This window comes from Schistocerca cancellata, chromosome 6 (assembly GCF_023864275.1).
Source record: "Schistocerca cancellata isolate TAMUIC-IGC-003103 chromosome 6, iqSchCanc2.1, whole genome shotgun sequence".
Classification (NCBI taxonomy): Eukaryota; Metazoa; Arthropoda; class Insecta; order Orthoptera; family Acrididae; genus Schistocerca; species Schistocerca cancellata.
In genome coordinates, this window is record NC_064631.1 from 272536732 (window position 1) to 272557672 (window position 20941).

The 20941-nt window shown below is 39.5% G+C and overlaps 1 protein-coding gene across 1 annotated transcript in view; it reads right to left on the minus strand.

Annotated features, from left to right (window-relative positions):
- Positions 1-18193: 18193 nt before the first annotated feature.
- The window catches only part of LOC126191464 (myosin-VIIa-like), a 389317-nt gene continuing 386569 nt past the window's right edge, over positions 18194-20941 (minus strand). The window contains exon 39 of the mRNA XM_049932341.1: positions 18194-18921. Coding sequence (XP_049788298.1) covers positions 18712-18921 — 210 coding nt within the window. The 3' untranslated portion in view covers positions 18194-18711. The remainder of the gene's footprint in view (positions 18922-20941) is intronic.

A 20941-nucleotide genomic window follows, 5' to 3' on the forward strand; every position in this document is an offset into this window, starting at 1 on the left:
ATTTCTGTTAGAAGTGACAACTCACATTCAACGAAAATGTAATGAAGAAATTGCTTAATGTTAATAAGACTAACATTCTTAAATATTTATAAATAAAAACGTGAATGTTCATTTGTTCAAAAGCGCGTATCACCGAAAGTTCTTGACCAATTGCTTTGAAATTTTTACACAATTTTGTGTTCTAATATAGACCTGTTTCTTTAAACTCTCTCTCTCTCTTGTGTGTGTGTGTGTGTGTGTGTGTGTGTGTGTGTGTGTGTGTGTAATTTTTTGAAATTTTTTGTAACAACGTTTTCCTATTACTGAATTTATAAAAAAAATGCATATAATATATAAATAGGTATATAAAAATACATGCGTATTCCAATGCAACATTGTGTCAAAATTTCAAAGGATTTGGTCAAAAATTTTCAGAAATTCGCGGTTTGGAACATTATTACAGTTTCTATACAGGGTGGTTTTTTTCCGCCACGTACAAACTCTAGATACTGATTTATGAGAGGATACGCAACAAAAAAGGTCTAATGAACTCATGTCGGGAAATGCATGGTTTTCATGCTAGAGACCAATTATTCAGTTACACATTGTTACAGAGATTGCAGTCTAATACATGCTGTACCATGCAGCCACAGTTACAGTATGAACTGAAAATGGTTTCCGTGAGCTCAATGCATGTGTGTACCTGCCGTGGCACGTTCTGTCTCACACGATCACATCGGCCAGGCTGCATCCGAACAGTATCAAAGACAGCATGAATACGCTGCTCCATGTCTGGAATGGGCTCTGAATAGATCATACTTTTGAGGTGGTCCTATAACCAGAAATCACATGAGTTGAGATACGGTGAACGAGCAGGCCATGCTACTGGACCCCCTCGTCTGATCCATCGACCAGGGAAGACACGATTGAGATGAGTCCGGATGTTAACGCCGAAGTGGGCTGGAGCACCATCGTGTAGCAGCCACATAACGCTTCAAATCATCAATGACTCGGCTTCCAGCATGGGAGGCACAGTCACCCACCATAAACAGATAGTTCTGGCCTGTTTGGTAACGTGGAAGAAAGACTGGTCCCAAAATACGGTCGCCAGTTATCCTGGCCCACATATTCTGGCTGCACTGATGCTGATGATTCGCTGCCACTGTACCATGGGGTTTCTGCATACTATCCCACATATGACAGTTATGAAAGTTGAAGATACCACTGCGCGTAAAGTTGGCCTCATCTGTGAACAGGATGGATGACACAAATCCCAGAATCGTGGTTGCCTGATGAAGAAACCAGTGACAGAACTGCTCCCGGTGTGGAAAGTCTGTTGCTAGTAAGCCCTGCACGTGCTGTGAGTGATAAGGGTAGAAACAATTGTCATGGAGAATGTTCCACACAGTCGTGGAGCTTACCCTGTACTGGCGAGCCAACTGTCTGGTACTGACACGGCAGTTATCTTCCGCAGTGTTATTCGAATTTTCCTCCAAATCTGGTGTCCGAACATTTTGGGTTGTTGTTGTTGTGGTCTTCAGTCCAGAGATTAGTTTGATGCAGCTCTCCATGCTACTCTATCCTGTTCGAACTTCTTCATCTCCCAATATCTAATGCAACCTACATCCTTCTGAATCTGTTTAGTGCATTCATCTATTGGTCTCCCTCTACGATTTTTACCTTCCATGCTGCCCTCCAATACTAAATTGGTGATCCCTTGATGCCTCAGAATATGCCCTACCAACCGATCCCTTCTTCTAGTCGAGTTGTGCCACAAATTTCTCTTCTCACCAATTCTATTCAATACCTCCTCATTAGTTATGTGATCTACCCATCGAATCTTCAGCATTCTTCTGTAGCGCCACATTTCGAAAGATTCTATTCTCTTCTTGTCTAAAATATTTATCGTCCACATTTCACTTCCATACATGGCTACACTCCATACGTATACTTTCAGGAACGACTCCTTGGCACTTAAATCTATACTCGATGTTAACAAATTTCTCTTCTTCAGAAACGCTTTCCTTGCCATTGCCAGTCTACGTTTTATATCCTCTCAACTTCGACCATCATCAGTTATTTTGCTCCCCAAATAGCAAAACTCCTTTACTACTTTAAGTGTCTCATTTCCTAATCTAATTCCCTCAGCATCACTCGACTTAATTCGCCTACATTCCATTATCCTCGTTTTGCTTCTGTTGATGTTCATCTTATATCCTCCTTTCAAGACACTGTCCATTCCGTTCAACTGCTCTTCCAAGTCATTTGTTGTCTCTGACAGAATTACAATGTCATTGGCGAACCTCAAAGTTTTTATTTCTTCCTCATGGATTTTAATTCCTACTCCGAATTTTTCTTTTGTTTCCTTTACTGCTTGCTCAATATACAGATTGAATAACATACATTTTGGGTATGCCCTTCATAATTTTCTGTTCCTGAAATGACCCTGTCTCAGACAAATGGCGAAACACTGTTGCAAACATTGAATGCTGTGGAAGTCGTCGTAGGGGATAGGTCTCCTGATAAAACCTTCCTGCCCGCTGCCTGTAGCAATTTGCTTTTCCGTAACTAACACCATGTCGGCAAGCTCTCGATTCGAATATGGAACCATTGTGTACAGCGCTGTATCACATCCACTACAAGGTGAGTCAGGAAGAGAAGTGAATCGGACACGACATTACCTATTACTGTGGCAGGAGAGGGCGCTAGGCCATGACGTGTAGGAGAAAAAAATTCATACTGTAACAGTGGCTGCATGGTACAGCACGTATTAGACCGCAGCCTGTGTAACAAAGTATGATTGAATAAATGGTCTCTACTGTGGAAACCATGCGTTTCTGGACATAATTTCATTAGACCTTTTTTGTTCCGTATCCTCTCATCGATCAATACCTAGAGTCTGTACACAGTGGAAAAAATCATTCTGTATACTTAAAAACGTAGATGTTCGTTTCTTCAAAATCTCAATTCTCCAAAAGTTCTTCATGCATTACTGTGAAATTGTAACACAACATTGCATTTAAATACTCACGTGTTTTTATACAGGGTGGTCCATTGATCGTGACCGGGTCAAATATCTCACAAAATCGTCAGGCGAAAAAACTACAAGGAACGGAACTTGTCTAGCTTGAAGGGGGAAACCAGATGGCGCTATGGTTGGCCCGCTAGATAGCGCTGCCATAGGTCAAACGGATATCAACTGCATTTTTTAAATAGGAACCCCCATTTTTGTTACATATTCGTGTAGTACATAAAGAAATATGAATGTTTTAGTTGGACCACTTTTTTCGCTTTGTGATAGATGGCACTGTAATAGTCACAAACGTATGGCTCACAATTTTAGACGAACAGTCGCTAACAGGTAGGTTTTTTAAATTAAAATACAGAACGTAGGTACGTTTGAACGTTTTATTTCAGTTCTTCCAATATGATACATGTACCTTTGTTAACTTATCATTTCTAAGAACTCATGCTGTTACAGCGTGATTACCTGTAAATACCACATTAATGCAATAAATGCTCAAAATGATGTCCGTCAACCTCAATGCATTTGGCAATAAGTGTAACGACATTCCTCTCAACAGCGAGTAGTTCGCCTTCCGTAATGTTCGCACATGCATTGACAATGTACTGACGCATGTTGTCAGGCGTTGTCGGTGAATCATGATAGCAAATATTCTTCAACTTTCCCAACAGAAAGAAATCCGGGGACGTCAGATCCGGTGAACGTGCGGGCCATGGTATGGTGCTTCGATGACCAATCGACCTGTTATGAAATATGGTATTCAATACCGCTTCAATCGCACGCGAGCTATGTACCCCATCATGTTGGAAGTACATCGCCATGCTGTCACGCTGTGAAACATCTTGTAGTAACATTGGTAGAACATTACGTAGGAAATCAGCATACATTGCACCATTTAGATTGCCATCAATAAAATGGGTGCCAATTATCCTTCCTCCCATAATGCCGCACCATACATTAATCAGCCAAGGTCGCTGATATTGCACTTGTCGCAGCCATCGTGGATTTTCCGTTGCCCAGTAGTGCATATTATGCCGGTTTACGTTACCACTGTTGGTGAATGACGCTTCGTCGCTAAATAGAACGCGTGCAAAAAATCTGTCATCGTCCCGTAATTTCTCTCGTGCCCAGTGGCAGAACTGTACACGACGTTCAAAGTCGTCGCCATGCAATTCCTGGTGCATAGAAATATGGTACAGGTGCAATCGATATTAATGTAGCATTCTCAACACCGACGTTTTTGAGATTCCCGATTCTCGTGCTATTTGTCTGCTACTGATGTGCGGATTAGCTGCGACAGCAGCTAAAACACCTACTTGGCATCATCATTTGTTGCAGGTCGTGGTTGACGTTTCACATGTGGCTGAACACTTCCTGTTTCCTTAAATAACATAACTATCCGGCGAACGGTCCGGACACTTGGATGATGTCGTCCAGGATACCAAGCAACATACATAGCACACGCCCGTTGGGCATTTTGATCACAATAGCCATACATCAACACGATATCGACCTTTTCCGCAATTGGTTAACGGTCCATTTTAACACGGGTACCGGTAATGTATCACGAAGCAAATACCGTCCGCACTGGCGAAATGTTACGTGATACCACGTACTTATACGTTTGTGACTATTACAGGTGCTGAAGTATGCGGAAGTAAAACCGTTGCTCAAAAAAGGGTCAAGAGAGGATATGGGGAATTATCGTCCCATCTCCCTCCTTCCAGTCCTTTCAAAAATCTTTCAAAATGCTGCTGCTATGCAGATTCGAAATTTTATCGAGAAATATGATATTATTACGGAAAACCAATTTGGTTTCCAGCGTGGCAAAAGTACTACTGATGCAATTAACAAGTTTATCGACAAGATCAGCACATCATTAGACAACCATAATAAAGTTGCAGGAATCTTTTGTGATCTCACAAAAGCCTTCGACTCTGTAAATCATGCACTGCTTATCTATAAGCTTGACAAGTATGGGATCAAGGGTAATGTTCTAAATTGGCTTACTTCATACTTATCAAATAGGAAACAAAGAGTGATTGTCTCATCAAATTCAGCAAATTACTATTCAAAATGGAAAACAGTAGCCCAAGGTGTCCCTTAAGGCTCGATTCTAGGACCTATTTTGTTCTTGTTCTATGTTAATGATTTACCGAACAATATAAATGCTCCATCGATTTTATTTGCAGATGACACATCTGTATTAATTGAAAACCAGGAGCCAGAAAACATCCCGCTCTACATAATAAACACAATGAACAAACTAGAAACATGGTTCCAACTGAATGGATTAAGATTGAACATCCCCAAAACCCACATGGTCCAGTTCAGAACAAAACAGTCAAAGCCCTAAGAAATTAAAATAACTCATAAAAATGAGGATATAGAGGAAGTAGATTCTGTAAAGTATTTCGGGTAAAACCTAGATAAAAATTTAAATTGGAATAAACATGTTGACTACCTGTTAAACAAATTATGTAGCTTTGCATTTGCTATGCAAATATTAGCTGGTGCAACAGACATGAATACAAGGAAAATTGCATACCACAGCTACTTTCAAAAAAATGGCTCTGAGCACTATGGGACTTAACAGCTGTGGTCATCAGTTCCCTAGAACTTAGAACTACTTAAACCTAACTAACCTAAGGACATCACACACATCCATGCCCGAGGCAGGATTCGAACCTGCGACCGTAGCAGTCGCGCGGTTCCGGACTGCGCACCTAGAACCGCGAGACCACCGCGGCCGGCACAGCTACTTTCAATCAGTTGTAAGGTATGGTATTATTTTTTGGGGAAATTCAAGCAATATATTGCACATACTAAAGCTACAGAAAAGAATAATAAGGAACACGTGTACCGCCCATCCAAGGAAATCATGTCGCCCACTATTTATAAAACAACAGTTATTAACAGTTCCCTCCTTATACATCTATGATATTATCATCTTTCTACATAGCAATTTAGAGTTATTCGAGAAAAACTGTTTCAATCACTCATATAACACAAGAAACATAGACAATTTCATGCTTCCCACTCATCGGTTAAACCTATATGTGCAGTCTCCTCAGTATATGGCAATGAAAATTCATAACAAGCTAAAAGGAAAGAATGTTCTGAGTATGAACCTAGAGATACTGAAAACAAAGCTATATGATATACTTGTCAAACGCTGCTACTTACACTGTTGAGGAGTTCATGAAGGATGAACTGAACATTTGAGCAGGATAAATTTACATATAGTCTTGTGTGTAAATGTAGCTGTCCTTCACAAAAGGGAGGAAAGAAAAATAAAAGTTTATATTAATGTTAAAATTTTTTGTACCAATTAGGCCTAAGTTGTGTTATCCATTTTTTGACTTGTCTCCTGTACACTAATCATATGATTAGAAATTGTATGTTATGAGACGAATAAAACACTATTCACTATTCACAGCGCCATCTGTCACAAAGCGAAGAAAGTGGTCCAACTAAATCATTCATATTTCTTTACGTACTACACGAATATGTAACAAAAAATGGGAGTTCCTATTTTAAAAAAGTGCTATCTGTTTTCCCCCTTCAAGCTAGGCAAGTTTTGTTCTTTGTAGTTTTTTCGTTTGACGCTTATTTCGGGAGATATTTGGCCTGGTCACGATCAATGGACCACCCTGAATACCTACTGGAACACCATGTGACATGTACGTAATATATATTTAATGAAAGGGGAACATTACAAAAATATAAATTTTAGTTTGTTCAAAATTGTTACCTCTGAAAGTTCTAGACCGATTGCTTCGAAATTTTGACACAACATAGAATTTTATCATGGGCATATTTTTATGTGTCTAATTGTTTAATAAATGATTTATAATGTATTTATATGTAACTTTTACATATATTTAAAACTAAGTAAATAGAAACACGGACATTTACCAGTGGAACGTTGTGTCAAATTTTCAAAGCAATCGGTCAAAAACTTTCCGAGAATTGTGATTAGGAACATTCACATTTTCTATATAAGTACAATCGTAGATATTCGTTCTTCAGAATCTCAAATCTCTGGAAGTTCTTCAAGGATTGTTATATTTCATTTGAATACCCTATCTGGTATACATGTAATAAAAGTGGAAGCGTTATAAAAATTTAAATGCTGTTTTGTTCAAAATCATTAATTTCCAATAGTTCTTGACCGATTGCTTTGAAATTTTGACACAACGTTTGATTCGTGCAAACAAGAAGTTCTATTTATGTCTCATTGGTTTATGATTAGAATACTACTACACAATCTGAATTTACAATGACAATAAACAATGCTCTTGGTCAGAAAGACAGGTAAGAGGTGACGGCCAGAGGATGGGAGGCAATGTGCGTAGAAAACAGGAAAGTGGAGATGGACAGAGAGCTGTGGCAGGAGGAGATGAAGACAGAGGAAGGGAGAAGAAGATAGAGGGAGAATGGGGGGTGGAGATGACGGACTGAGAGAGGGAGAGAGAGAGAGAGAGAGAGAGAGAGAGAGAGAGAGAGAGAGAGAGAGAGAGAGCAGGAGGAGGTGGAGAGAGAGAAGGGGGGAGGAGAAGGTGAACAGAGAAAGGAGAAGGTAGTGATGGACACAGAGAGGGATAAGGAGGAGCAGATGTACATAAAAAGGGGAAGAAAAGCAGATTAGAACGTATATCCGGTTGTGATACATACTAGAAATTTGTGCTTTCTCTTTTCTTTCTTTTCCATGTATGCAGCCTAGGTGACAGCAAAGCATGACTGCATACAGCTAGTCCAACATATTCTTTACTATACACACTGTCATTTATTATTATTACTACTACACACATCAAAAACTGTTTTGCATCACCCTGGTTCCCAAAACTCCTGAAGATAGATGTTGACTGTGGATACTATATCACAGACACAGTCCCTTTGACTGTTCGGAGATGTCACTAAATTTGCCCAAAGATGTAAACAACCTTGCATGAGCAACACCTATTAGTTGGAGGGAGTCCGACAGCTGAGAAGTCAACACCACAGTTTGACCATGTCTGCATTGTTACTTTGTGCCAGGAAGGGCTCTCAACAAGGGGAGTGTCCAGGTGTCTCGGAGTGAAGCAAAACAATGTTGTTTGGACATGGACGAGACACAGAGAGACAGGAACTGTTGATGACATGCCTTGCTCAGGCCACCCAAGGGATATTACTGCAGAGTACAACCACTACCTATGGATTATGGCTCAGAGGAACCCTAACAGCAACGCCACCGTACGCTTTTTGTTCAGCCACAGGACGTCTTGCGCTCAAACTGTGCGCAATAGGCTGCACTATGCACAATTTCACTCCCATTGTCCATGGCGAGGTCCATCTTTGCAACCACGACAACATGCAGTGCAGTAGAGATGGGCCCAACAACATGCTGAAGGACCGCTCAAGATTGGCATCACGTTCTCATCACCGATGAGCATCACCCATGCCTTCAACCAGACAATCGTTGGAGACATGTTTGGAGGCAACCCGGTCAGGCTGAATGCCTTAGACACACCTTCCAGTGAGTGCAACACGGTGGAGGTTCCCTGCTGTTTTGGAGTTGCATTATGTGGGGCCAACATACACCGCCTGTGGTCATTGAAGGTGCCGTAATGGCTGTACGATACGTGAATGCCATCCTCTGACCGATAGTGCAACCATATAGGCAGCATATTGGCGAGGCATTGGTCTTCCTGGACGACAGTTCGCGCTCCCATAGTGCTCTTTTTGTGAATGAGTTCCTTCAGGAACTTCACTGCTCAACTGGAGTGGCCAGCATGTACTCCAGACATGAACCCTGTCGGACATGCCTGGGATAGATTGTAAAGGGCTGTTTAAGGACGAAATGACCCACCAATCACTCTGAGGGATCTACGCCGAATCGCCATTGAGGAGTGAGACAATCTAGACCAACAGTGCCTTGATGAAGTTGTGGATAGTATGCCTCGACAAATTCAGGCATGCATCAATGCAAGAGGATGTGCTACTGGGTACTAGAGGTACTGTTGTGTAAAGCAATCTGGACCACCTCCTCTGAAGGTCTTGCTATGTAATGGTATAACATGCAATGTGTTGTTTTCATGAGCAGTAAAAACGGCGGAGATGATGTTTATGTTGATCTCTATTCCAATTTTCTGTACAGGTTCTGGAACTCTCAGAACCTAAGTGATGCAAAACTTTTTTGCTGTGTGTATTATATGTTGAACATGTAGCATACAATTGTAATGTTGACTCAGTTAGAAAGTCTTTGTATATGTAAGAGAGAGCCTGAAGACCGTAATTTTGCCAAGTGAAATACAATGCCTGACAAAAAGTGTGAAACTCCCAAAAGACACGGTCGAATGTCAATGCAACTTCGTACATGTGCACCTCATCAGTGGATATGTAAATATAAGGGGCAGTCAAATGAAAATGAGACAGATGGATAAAAGTAAGTAAACTGTTTCTTATTTCAGAAGTATTAACTGCTGTGTCATTCAAGCAAGACACAGCCAGGGCAAAAGCACCACAGGCAAGCTGGTGCCAGTGCCTTAGAGACTCACCACTTGTGTGAGTTCCACCATTCCACCAGCGCCATGGGCGGCGGTGAGGAAGAAGATATTGACTACGCCTTAGCCAGTTGCCGGGCGAGTACAATCTGCCAACGATCAGATGACAATGGATAGCAGCCTACTCAGGAGAGAGAAAAGCAGCTCTCACCTACTTGGTTATAGATCATTATCCAGGGCTGGCTTAGACAGGGAATGTTGGAGTGTTGTAGAACTTTCGTTCTCCTATCCTTTTACCGGACCCTGGAGCATAGCTGTGTAATAGTGGCAGGGAGAAATAGTCTTAGGGCCATATTGCACCAGAAGCCATTTCACGAACTCACAAAAGTCTGCCTACCATGACAGCAGTGGCAACTCGGCCTCAACAACAGCAGTGATGAGGCCTTTACAATAGCTGGTGAGGAGGGTTTACAAAATTAACCATAGCTATTAATACATTTATCCCACTGTGAGATAAGATGATCAACACTTTCATGGAAAAATGTTTGTGGTTGTCTAAGAAACCATGGTTGTACCCAGACATTTATGTCTTTGTCCGAAGCCAATCTGACTGCCAAGAATGTCTTTCTTCAGGACACAGAAATGAAATCGCATGAGAAGAAATCAAGATTGTATGGAGTATGTGTAAGGGCTTCCCAACAAAACTTCTGCAGCATAGTCGAAACAACCTGCTAACAAGTCAACAAAATGCCAGCACACATGTTGCCAAGGTTGTTTTGAGTATGCTGTGGAAGCCCTTGCGCATCCTCCATAGTCTTGATCTCTCCCCATGTGATTCTCATATTTTTGTAGCCCTGAAGAAAGACATCCACAGTCATCAATGTGTACAACCTTGATTATGTAGGCACCCATAAACATTTCTCCATGAAGTCTTGACCGTTTTGTCTCACATTGGATAAATTTATCAACATTTATAGTGATTACTTTCAAAATAATAAACAGTTTACTTCCTTTTTTCTATCTGTCTTGTTTTCATTTGACTGCTCCTTATAATAGAGTATTCAATTATGGCACATGTATCTATGAACTACTTGGATGATGAAACTTCCTGGCAGATTAAAACTGTGTGCCGGACCAAGACAAACTCGGGACCTTTGCCTTTCGCAGGCAAGTGCTCTACCAACTTGGTAGAGCACTTGCCCGTGAAAGGCAAAGGTCCCGAGTTCAAGTCTTGGTCTGGCACACAGTTTTAATCTGCCAGGAAGTTTCATATCAGCGCACATTCCGCTACAGAGTGAAAATCTCATTCTGGGTACTTGGATGATGTTGAGGTACTCTTAAGGCCAGTAAGATCCCCAGATCTGTCCCCAACATGGCGTGTGAGATCAGGTCAGATGGCAGCTCTGTCCTAGTGCCAGTATGTGGGACATTTAGGACTAATTACAATAGTTGTGGGCCAGCTTGCCTCGAGACAGGATACAATTGCTTTGCAACACCTGTCCCAACGAAATCAGTGCTTGCATCCAGGTCAGAGGGGGTGTAACGTCATGCTAATAAGTGGCTTCATACTGTCAAGTTCTTTGTAAATTTGATTCAGTTTTGTAATCACCGAAATAATGTCACATACCCTCTCAACCCATGAACTTTCATTTAATTTCCTTTCCAACTCTGCTTCTAGACATTCCACATTTTTGTCAGGCAGTGGAATAAAGACTTTTGTTACTCTTCATATTGTCTGTTCGCCTGTCTGTATGTCCCACCTATTTCTGTTTCAGTTTCATTACAGCAATTATGTTAACCAGGTCTTTTTCATAACCAAAAATCTGTAGGAATGAATATTAACACTGAGGTGTGCTACAATTTCTAAGTGCTGTTCTAGTAATATTTTCACACTATACCCCATCATCTACAAGGACTTCAGGTTTACATAAAGCTGATTACATATTGGTATCCTGAGCCTTATATTGTCCTGGCAGACAGCTCTCTGCATGAACTACAAAGCCATCTATGAACCTTGAAAACTTACAAGATACTTTAGTAAATAATAATAAAAGCATGTTTCCTCTGTACAACGTATTGTAAAAAAAATTGTAAAGTCAAACATCTGCCTTGCTGAGGTTGAAAGCTTTCCTTGAAATTTTTTTCATGTTTGTGGATTAAATTTGAGTTCCGCCTTCTGCCACACACAACCTACTGGTACAGTATTTATTTTAGTTTTTAAACAAACATGTTTTGACACCTATGTGTCAGCTCCTATGGATCTCAATTAATTTCTGAAAAATATTACAAAAATTATTGTTCTTTTTCTATTTTATGCCTAAAAACTAAGACATGTGCATTTTACTTATTTTCTTTCGATTGCTCAGCTGAAACTATATTACCGGTACTTGTGAAAAGTGAATTTCTTCAGATTGACTTATGTTATGCATTTTTAGTTTAAAAGCATGTCATTTGTAAAGTTGTCATAAAGAATTTGCTTAGTTCTGAAAATACTTTTTCATCAGTAGTAGATGTATGTCCTATACTGACATATTTCATCTAGTTTTGCATCTTTGGTGTGTTTTATTTTTCTATTGCAATTGTATACACTGTTTTCCATACCATTTTATACTTCATTCTCATCTATTTTCACACAATTTTTGCACAGAAATGAGATCTGAGACATATGTGTTCCACCAGTGCAGTAGTGCTCTGTCTTATTGAAACCAGAACCGGCTGCAAATCTTTTCTCTGGAAACAGCTTTCAGGAGTCTCACTTCTGCCTGACTGTGGCATGATATTCGGTTTCCAAGTTCCCCAAATTCTCACACTGCAATGTTTACTTTTACATTTAAACATATGTAGCCATTTCACAGAACACTAAACATGAAAGAAAATTGTTATTTTCCATCTCCAGTCCCAGAATGATTTCACAGAATACTACACATTGTTGTTTACCACCATCATTGTATCGATTCCTGCATGGAGTATATAAAAAAATAAAAAATAAAAAAAAAACACATACATTGTAGTTCACTACACAGCACCAGTGGTGCATCGAGCAGACCCCTTTTAATTTTATTGGAGGAAAACAACATTAAGAATGGGATTTTCCATTAAAAGTTATGAAATAAAATAATTACCTGTCCTACCTTTGCAGCACAGAGGAGGTATTGTTAATGAATCAACAGATTGTGGTGATGGTGGTGGTGGTGGTGATGGTGGTGGTGGTGGTGGTGGGGTGGGGTGTTAATTTGAGTCTCTGGACAGAATTTTGAAACATATGATTCAGAGAAAACATATGTACTTTGTGTAGTAGACTCTGAATCTAAAATAAAAAATGGGGATTCTCATCGAAGATTTCAAAGTTGCCCCCTCCACACACACACACACACACACACACACACACACACAAACACAAACAAACAAACAGGTTGGTGGGGGTTGCAGGGGCCAAGGTTAATATTATTGGATGTCCCCCCCCCCCCCCCCTACCCAGAGATGAACAGATTTTAATTACAAATTATTTGGATCTGATGTGTAGTTTTTGAGATATTTCAGTGTCTTCAGATAAACTGAACACTCTGTATATATAGGGTGAGTCACCTAAAACTTGCACCACAAATATTGCGGGAATGGAAAATGCTATTGGTGTGTGGGTTTTCACAAAATGGATTGGTAGTTAGGGGTTCGTATTGTTAATGAATCAACAGATTGTAATAATTCTTAGAAAGTGTATTTTTTGTGCAAACATACATTTTTTAAACGGACCAATGCCTATTGGCACTAAAAGAATAAAAGTAGAGTAAATTAAAATGTCAGTGGTTTCTATTACAGGATTATAGTGCAAGTCATTTGGGAGATATCATATTTTGAAATGTTCCTATACTGACACTGGTAGAATACTTGTGGTAGTACACACTAAAGAACAACAAAAGTGCATACATTAGTTATGTGAATTCTAACCAGTAATGAGACAATTGACATTGCAGGATGTGTTCAAACTGACTGCCAGCAGTGGTAATAGATTCTTCTAGTCTGCTATGGAATGAATGCTGCATTTCAGCAGGAATATCTGGATCAATGCTGGGCTATACAAGAAAGGACAGGAAAAGGGCAGATGACATCCGGTCTGTGATGAAGGTTAATGACATCTTAGAGAGAGTAGGTTCCTTGAAATGGCAGTGGGCTGGCCACGTCGCAAGAAGAAAAGACAACAGATGGATGAAGCTAGTACTGGAGTGGAGTCCAAGAGAGCACCAGAGGCCTAGAGGAAGACCACCAGACAGATGGGACAAAGACATTACGAAGGTCGCTGGTAACACCTGGCAGAGAACTGCCCAAGACCGTCCCACTTGGAGAAGACTTCTGAAAGCCTACCTGAATCCACGACTCGAAGAGGCCACATCATCTAATGATTGAATTGGCTGATGATGATGATGATGATGATGATGATGATGATGATGATGATCTGAGCAGGCTGCAATAATACATTGTTGCACATCATCAGGGGCCAACCGAGGTACAGATCCTCTGCATGCAATACAATGACTTGGAAACAATTTTATGGAGACATGCTGTAGTAATTCGTGCACTACGGGCTGGACAGCCATCATGTTGGTACCATAAGTTCCTCCTTTTCCGCAGAGGAATGTCTTCTAGCATCTGTGGAGGAAGCTAGGTCTGTTAGGAGGCTGCAATACTTGTGCGCATTCAGTGTTCCATCTATGAGAAACAGACCTATGAGCTGACAGTTCACTATTGCAAACCACATATTTACACCCAAAGAACACTGACATTCCACCTGAAGAAGCCAACAGGGAATGTCAACAGACCAACAGTGCATGTTTCAGCAGTTTACCTGTAAATGTGTCTTCATTACTAAACAAGATACTTGATACGTCTGGAGTATCCTATCTTAATAACCATGAACAGAAGTTAACATGATCCTCATAATCATTTCCATGCAGCTCTTAATGGAGAGAGGTGTGATAGGGATGGAACCTATCTTGATGAATAATGCGTAGGACACTAAGCTGACTCATCCCACTTCCTCGTTCAATTGCACAGGGGCTAACATGAGGATCGACTGCAACAGCAGTAAGAATACTAATTTCCCCCACTTCTGTCATCACTTGTTTCCTTCTATTATGCTGTCTAGGTATTACACTACCAGTTTTGCATAACTGGTTGAAGTTGATAAATAATTGCCAAGAAGGTTGATATCTATTGGGGTATCTTGCCTCATACACCATACAAGAGTGAACTGCATTCTTCCTATGCTCTCCATACACCATGAGCATGTCAGCTTTTTCTGCATTGGTAAATCCCATGATCCATTCATGACCTACTGCTTGGACTGTCACACACAATAACCTCCAAAAACATACATTTTTCATATTAGGTGCATTGTGCTGCCACCTCCTGCTAGGTACTCCGTATCAGCGACCTCAGTACTCATTAGACATCATGAGAGAGCAGAATGGGGTGCTCTGTGGAACTCACGGACTTCGAACGTTGTCAGGTGACTGGGTGTCACTTGCATCACACCTCTGTATGTGAGATTTCCACACTCCTAAACATCCCTAGGTCCACTGTTTCTGATGTGATAGTGATGTGGAAGCGTGAAGGGACAGGTACATCATAAAAGTGTACAGGGCAACCTCATCTGTTGACTGACGCAGACCGACGACAGTTGAAGAGGGTGGTAATGTGTAATAGGTAGACATCTATCCAGACCATCACACGGGAATTCCAAACTGCATCAGGATCCACTGCAAGTACTATGAAAGTTAGGCGGCAGGTGAGAAAACTTGGATTTCATAGTTGAGCGGCAAAACAGTGGAAAAACGTTGTGTGGAGTGACGAATCATTGTACACAACGTGGTAATCCGATGGCAGGGTGTGGGTATGGTGAATGCCCGGTGAACATCATCCGCCAGCGTTAGTAGGGCCAACAGTAAAATTCGGAGGCAGTGGTGTTATGCTGTGGTCATGTTTTTCATGGAGGGGGCTTGCACCTCTTGTTGTTTTGCAAGGCACTACCACAGCACTGGCTTGCATCGATGTTTTAAGCACCTTCTAGCTTCCCAGTGTTGAAGAGCAATTCGGGTATGGTGATTGCATCTTTCAACACACTCAAGCACCTGTTCATAATGCTCAGCCTGTGGCGGAGTGTTTACACGACAATAACATCTCTTTAATGGACTGGACTGCACAGAGTCCTGACCTGAATCCTATAGAACATCTTTGGGATGTTTTGGAATGCTGACTTCGTGCTAGGCCTCACTGACCAACATCAATACCTCTCCTCAGTGCAGCACTCTGTGAAGAATGGGCTGCCGTTCCCCAAGAAACCTTCCAGTAACTGACTGAATGTATGCCTGCGAGAGAGGAAGCTGTCATCAAGGCTAAGAGTGGGCCAACACCACACTGAATTCCAGCATTACTGTTGGAGGGCACCACAAACTTGTAAGCCATTTTCAGCCAGGTATCCGGATACTTTTGATCACATAGTGTATGTCTCTGGTGCCTTTTGGTCTACAAGATGATGGGAGAAATATATTTCATGTAAAGAAAAGGAAATCAGTTTTTGTCAAATTTGATTTATCAAGCACATACTGTATTTACTCGAATCTAAGCCGCACTCGAATCTAAGCCGCACCTGAAATATGAGACTCGAAATAAGGGAAAAAAAAAAATTCCCAAATCTAAGCCGCACCTGAAATTTGAGACTCGAAATTCAAGGGGAGAGAAAAGTTTTAGGCCGCATCTCCAAATCGAAACAAAGTTGGTCCATTGTAATATGAGACACAATTTAGGTCGAATGAATGACGATACAGTTACAGTAGTTTGGTTCGAGTCGAAAGCTTAGCAGTTAAGCTTCACCAGGTAGCCATTGCTATGCGTCAGGCGCTCGGTCCGTATTTATATGGATACCCTTCCTGTTTCACGTGCTTCGTCTGGTTTGAATCAATTGCTTATTTTGCTTTGATCTGATAAGTGCTGTTTTCAATGTTATAGGTGTTTACGTCAGTCACTGTAAGCTGAAAATGCATTACTATACTGTGTCATGCATTGTTTGTCGCATTCTGATAGTGCGTGTTTACGGCCTGTCGCTGCTCGCGGCATGGCTTGCTTTTGTGCGCGCTACCGCCGCCTACAATTAAAAAAAGAGAGGAATCGTCACATTAGCGAAACAATGGCAAGAGACTGCTATTTGTTGTTACTTACACTGCTGCTTTCTTTGATAATGATCAACAAGAACCAAATAATAGACTGCGTATGATATAACATGTTCTGAACGAAAGTTTGGCGAAAATTTTTCTCCGTTTGAAAATCTTTGCGGCCGCTTCTTTAGTACATCAAATTCTGCACAGAAACTAGTCATCTTCAATTTAAAAATCTAGTCAGTTGCCGTGCTTCATTTCTGACTGTATCACTATTAGGCATGAGTAATACGAATATAAGCATGACACGATACGTATATTCTTCCGCGTTTGCTGTTGTCTCACTCTAGTTTCGTAGTTTATTTGGCAGACAGGATTTAAATGAGATAGAAGCAAACACGAAAGAATACATGGCAAAATGTTTATATTTGTATTATTCTTGTGGTGAAGAGAATACTGCATGTGATTCACATTTCATCAGGTTCCTGTTAGCAACCATCTCTTCTCACAGGTAGGAAAAAATTCAGAATGTAGAGTTGGCCATGTTGACAAAAATCCCAGTATTACCAGTCGGATTTTCGTAGTACATTGAAATTCGAAGATGAACAATACGGAATTTGTATTTACTTCGTTGGATAATGTATGAAAATGCAGTGGTCGAAACTGGGGCGGAGAAAAATGCTCGTCTCCCAATTTTTTTTTTTTTTTTTAATTTTGTTTACTGACGCAGAGGTTTTGGCGCCAGTATTTATCTTTGTGCCTACAAAGGATGCCTATGTAGCGCTACATATATTCGATGGCAGAAGATAGTTGTGGCGGCACCTATCAACATTTTTCAGAACTTCCGCTTGCTTTGCACTCGATTCTAAGCCGCAGGCGGTTTTTTGGATTACAAAAACCGGAAAAAAAGTGCGGCTTAGATTCGAGTAAATACGGTATATGGAGTTATAACTGTGATTTATTTAAAGGTGAGCAACAGAATATTGTTGTTTAATTTTGTATGTATTTATGCTGCAATGCAGAGACTTGCATAACAGTCTTTTGAAAGTAATACTTCTGCTTAGTTAAATTCTGTCTTTTATAAACATATCACAAATTTGAGAAATCTCTGTTAATAAATTCTCGAGTTATTAGTTGTTCAGGTTAGAAATGCTCTTCTAGATACATTATTATAAACAATTATGTGGCATACTGAAGAATAAATGTAAAAGTTGCTGACAGTTTTGAAAGAAGGTTTCATGTGTGAAGAACTACCACACACAGCTCTACACATTTTTAATAACAGCATATTTCAAGCAACTTATATTCCTCCATTAATGGCAGCAGAAGCCAGTGTTTATAAACATTTAACTTACTTGTCTTCTTCCAGAACAAGCAAACTTATTTGTCATTATATGGAAAAAATTTAGTCTCATGACCATTAGTTATCTCATATTTCACAAAAAATATAAGAGAGAGGGGGAGGGGGGCATGGAGTAATACAGTTTGTTCGTCTACGAAGTTGCTATTAGCTAAATATGCATGCTATGTATGTTTTTACGGAAATACTAGAGGGATGAAATGAGAACTTCCCTTTATTTCTATATTTGACATGCTGCAAAAAATAGAACTTACATATTTGCTATAGCCACAGGAGAAGTTTACTCTCATTATGACAGACATGCTACAAAAATGTCAACTTACTAAAGTTTAAACCACAAAAATAGAAAGCACTTAATTACAGGCTGTCAATAATGAGTGATGAATGTGTATGTTGATATATGGTAAGTGAGACATCTGTATACAGTAGCAATTGAATGTAGCATTGACATAACAGCAAAACTCACATATAAAATCAATCTCTGCTGTCTCACAAAGTTGATGTGGAAAACTGTGGAACTAGGAACTAGAACATGTAAGAATAATGCAAAAATCTAAATTTATGTTTTCAATACTGAGGACATGAGTGGCAGGTGATTCAAAATGTCAGTTTCCAACTTACATCATATCATCATTTAAATGTAGTGATAATGAAGTATTTAATAATTTATAAATAATCTCTTTATAATTATACAGCAGGTACTTCAGTTCTGAATCAAAGTTGAGTAACAACTTTTGTTTTCTTATGTACAGCAGACTGTATTACAGATGTGTATGAAGAAAGGAGGTCATCCATTTTGTATCCTAGAGACGTTTCACACAGTAGCTTAGAGCCTCTGACAAGATCACCAATAGTAACATGGAAAAATGTGTTGCCAGATGACCAGTTGGATATCTGAGAATATGGATGAGTATCCAGCAAATCCTGAAAATCAAGGAAGAGTTATTTTTAGATAATCCATAAAATTTCTAAATCAAGAATTCGATACAGATTTCTTACATAAATGCTAACAGGGTGAAATAAGAATTTACCGTTATTTCTAAATTTGTTCCCCCAATATAATGATGACAAACGACATTTGATTATAACGTAGCTAATATTTTAATTCTTACAAGATGAAAAAGAAGCATGGAATGGAACAAATATATAAAAAAAATGCTGAATAACAAAAAAGAAACAGACGATAAATCATATTACAGAAAGAAGTCAAATAAGAACAGGAGGAATGGTCAATATTCAGGAATACGACAGGAATTATCCTTCAATCTTAAAAAACTCCAGTAAACATGGGCTCTAAAATGCATGCATTAAGAGCTAGGAGTCCTTCAAGATACTGCATTCTTTTTGGTTTCCATATTTTGAAAGGAGGTAGTAGGGACTAAAAAACGAAAAAAATTTTCAGTAAACGTGGACTCTAAAATGCTCACTTTTAAGAGCTATGTGCACTTGTTCAGTATAAGAGAAGTGTTTCAAAGTAGTAAAGATGAACAAATACTCATAGCTCTTAAGGTATGCACTTTACAGCCTATGTTTACTGGACTTTTTTTCTTATTTTTGTCCATACTACCATCTCTCTGAATATGGAAAGCAAAGAGCCTAAGTAGAAAATACTTTTTTCACGTTATCGAGGAAAGAAGTGTTCATAGTTTTCAAGGTATGCATCTTAGAGCCAATGTTTACTAGACGTTTTTGCTTCAAATGATCATTTCTGTAATATCCCTGAATATTGACCGTTACTCTTACTACAGCCTTTCTTATTATTAATAAATAATATTTATGGAATATTCCATTGGTTCTTGGAGGAACATAGACAAATTGATAACTTAAATACAATAATATGTATTTAATAATTCATAATGAACCAGCTTTCAGCTTCTTAGGCCATCGTCAGATTACTTAGTATTAAACAGATAATTCACACAACTTCAGAAACAACTTAGAGCTGTACAAAGATTGCTGTACAAAAATATGTGATGGTTTAAGACTATATGAACACAAAACACAAGCCTAATGTAATATCTAAAGAGACTCTGAACAAATAAGTTTTACATTACAATATATTCAAGTATTAAAACTATGTGAATGTATAAGCCAAAAATGTTCTACACATGAGTAAGGGTACAGGCTACTATGTCATATGGACAAACTGGTGAGTGTAACAAACAGGGTGAGAAAGGGGAGGAGGAGAAAGAAGTCTGTAGAATGTGAGTGTGGAACTGTTATAACAAGCATATTATCTAATGGTGAGAGAAATAATGACTGCTACTTTAATAGAGGTGAGTTATTGAACTATGTTTGATCAATAAGGACCAGGTCAGATTTCTACACCTACACCTACATTTACATCCACATAGATACTCCACAAGCCACCTTTGCTGAACATGCTCTGAATGGTGGTCATTCATATGATGTTCTCCATATAGGAACTAACAGCAGAAAACTAACATTACTTCAAATTCTGACCATTAATAAACACCAAGTAAACCAGACCTGGTCCTTAATGACCTAACACAGTTCCTTTACTCACTCTTATTTAAGCAGAGCCAGTTATTATTTCTCTCACCATTAGATAATAAGCATGTTACAACTGTTTCATACCCACATTCCATAGACTTATTTCCCCACTCCCTTTATTTGGTCTGTTCGTTACATTCAGCAGTTTTCCATATGACATAGTAGCCTGTGCTGTTACTCATTTGTAAAACAGTTTTGGCTTACACCTTAACATAGTTTTAATAGCTGAATATATTTCAATATAAGACTTATTTGTTCAGTCTTTTTAGGTATTACATTATGCTTGCTTTGTATCGATATAGTCATAAAATGTCACATATTTTTGTACCGCAATCTTTGTACAGTTGTGAATTCTCACTTCAGTTATATGGACTCTCTGTTTAGCATTAAATTATCTAATGATGGCCTAAGAAGCCAAAAGACAGTTCAT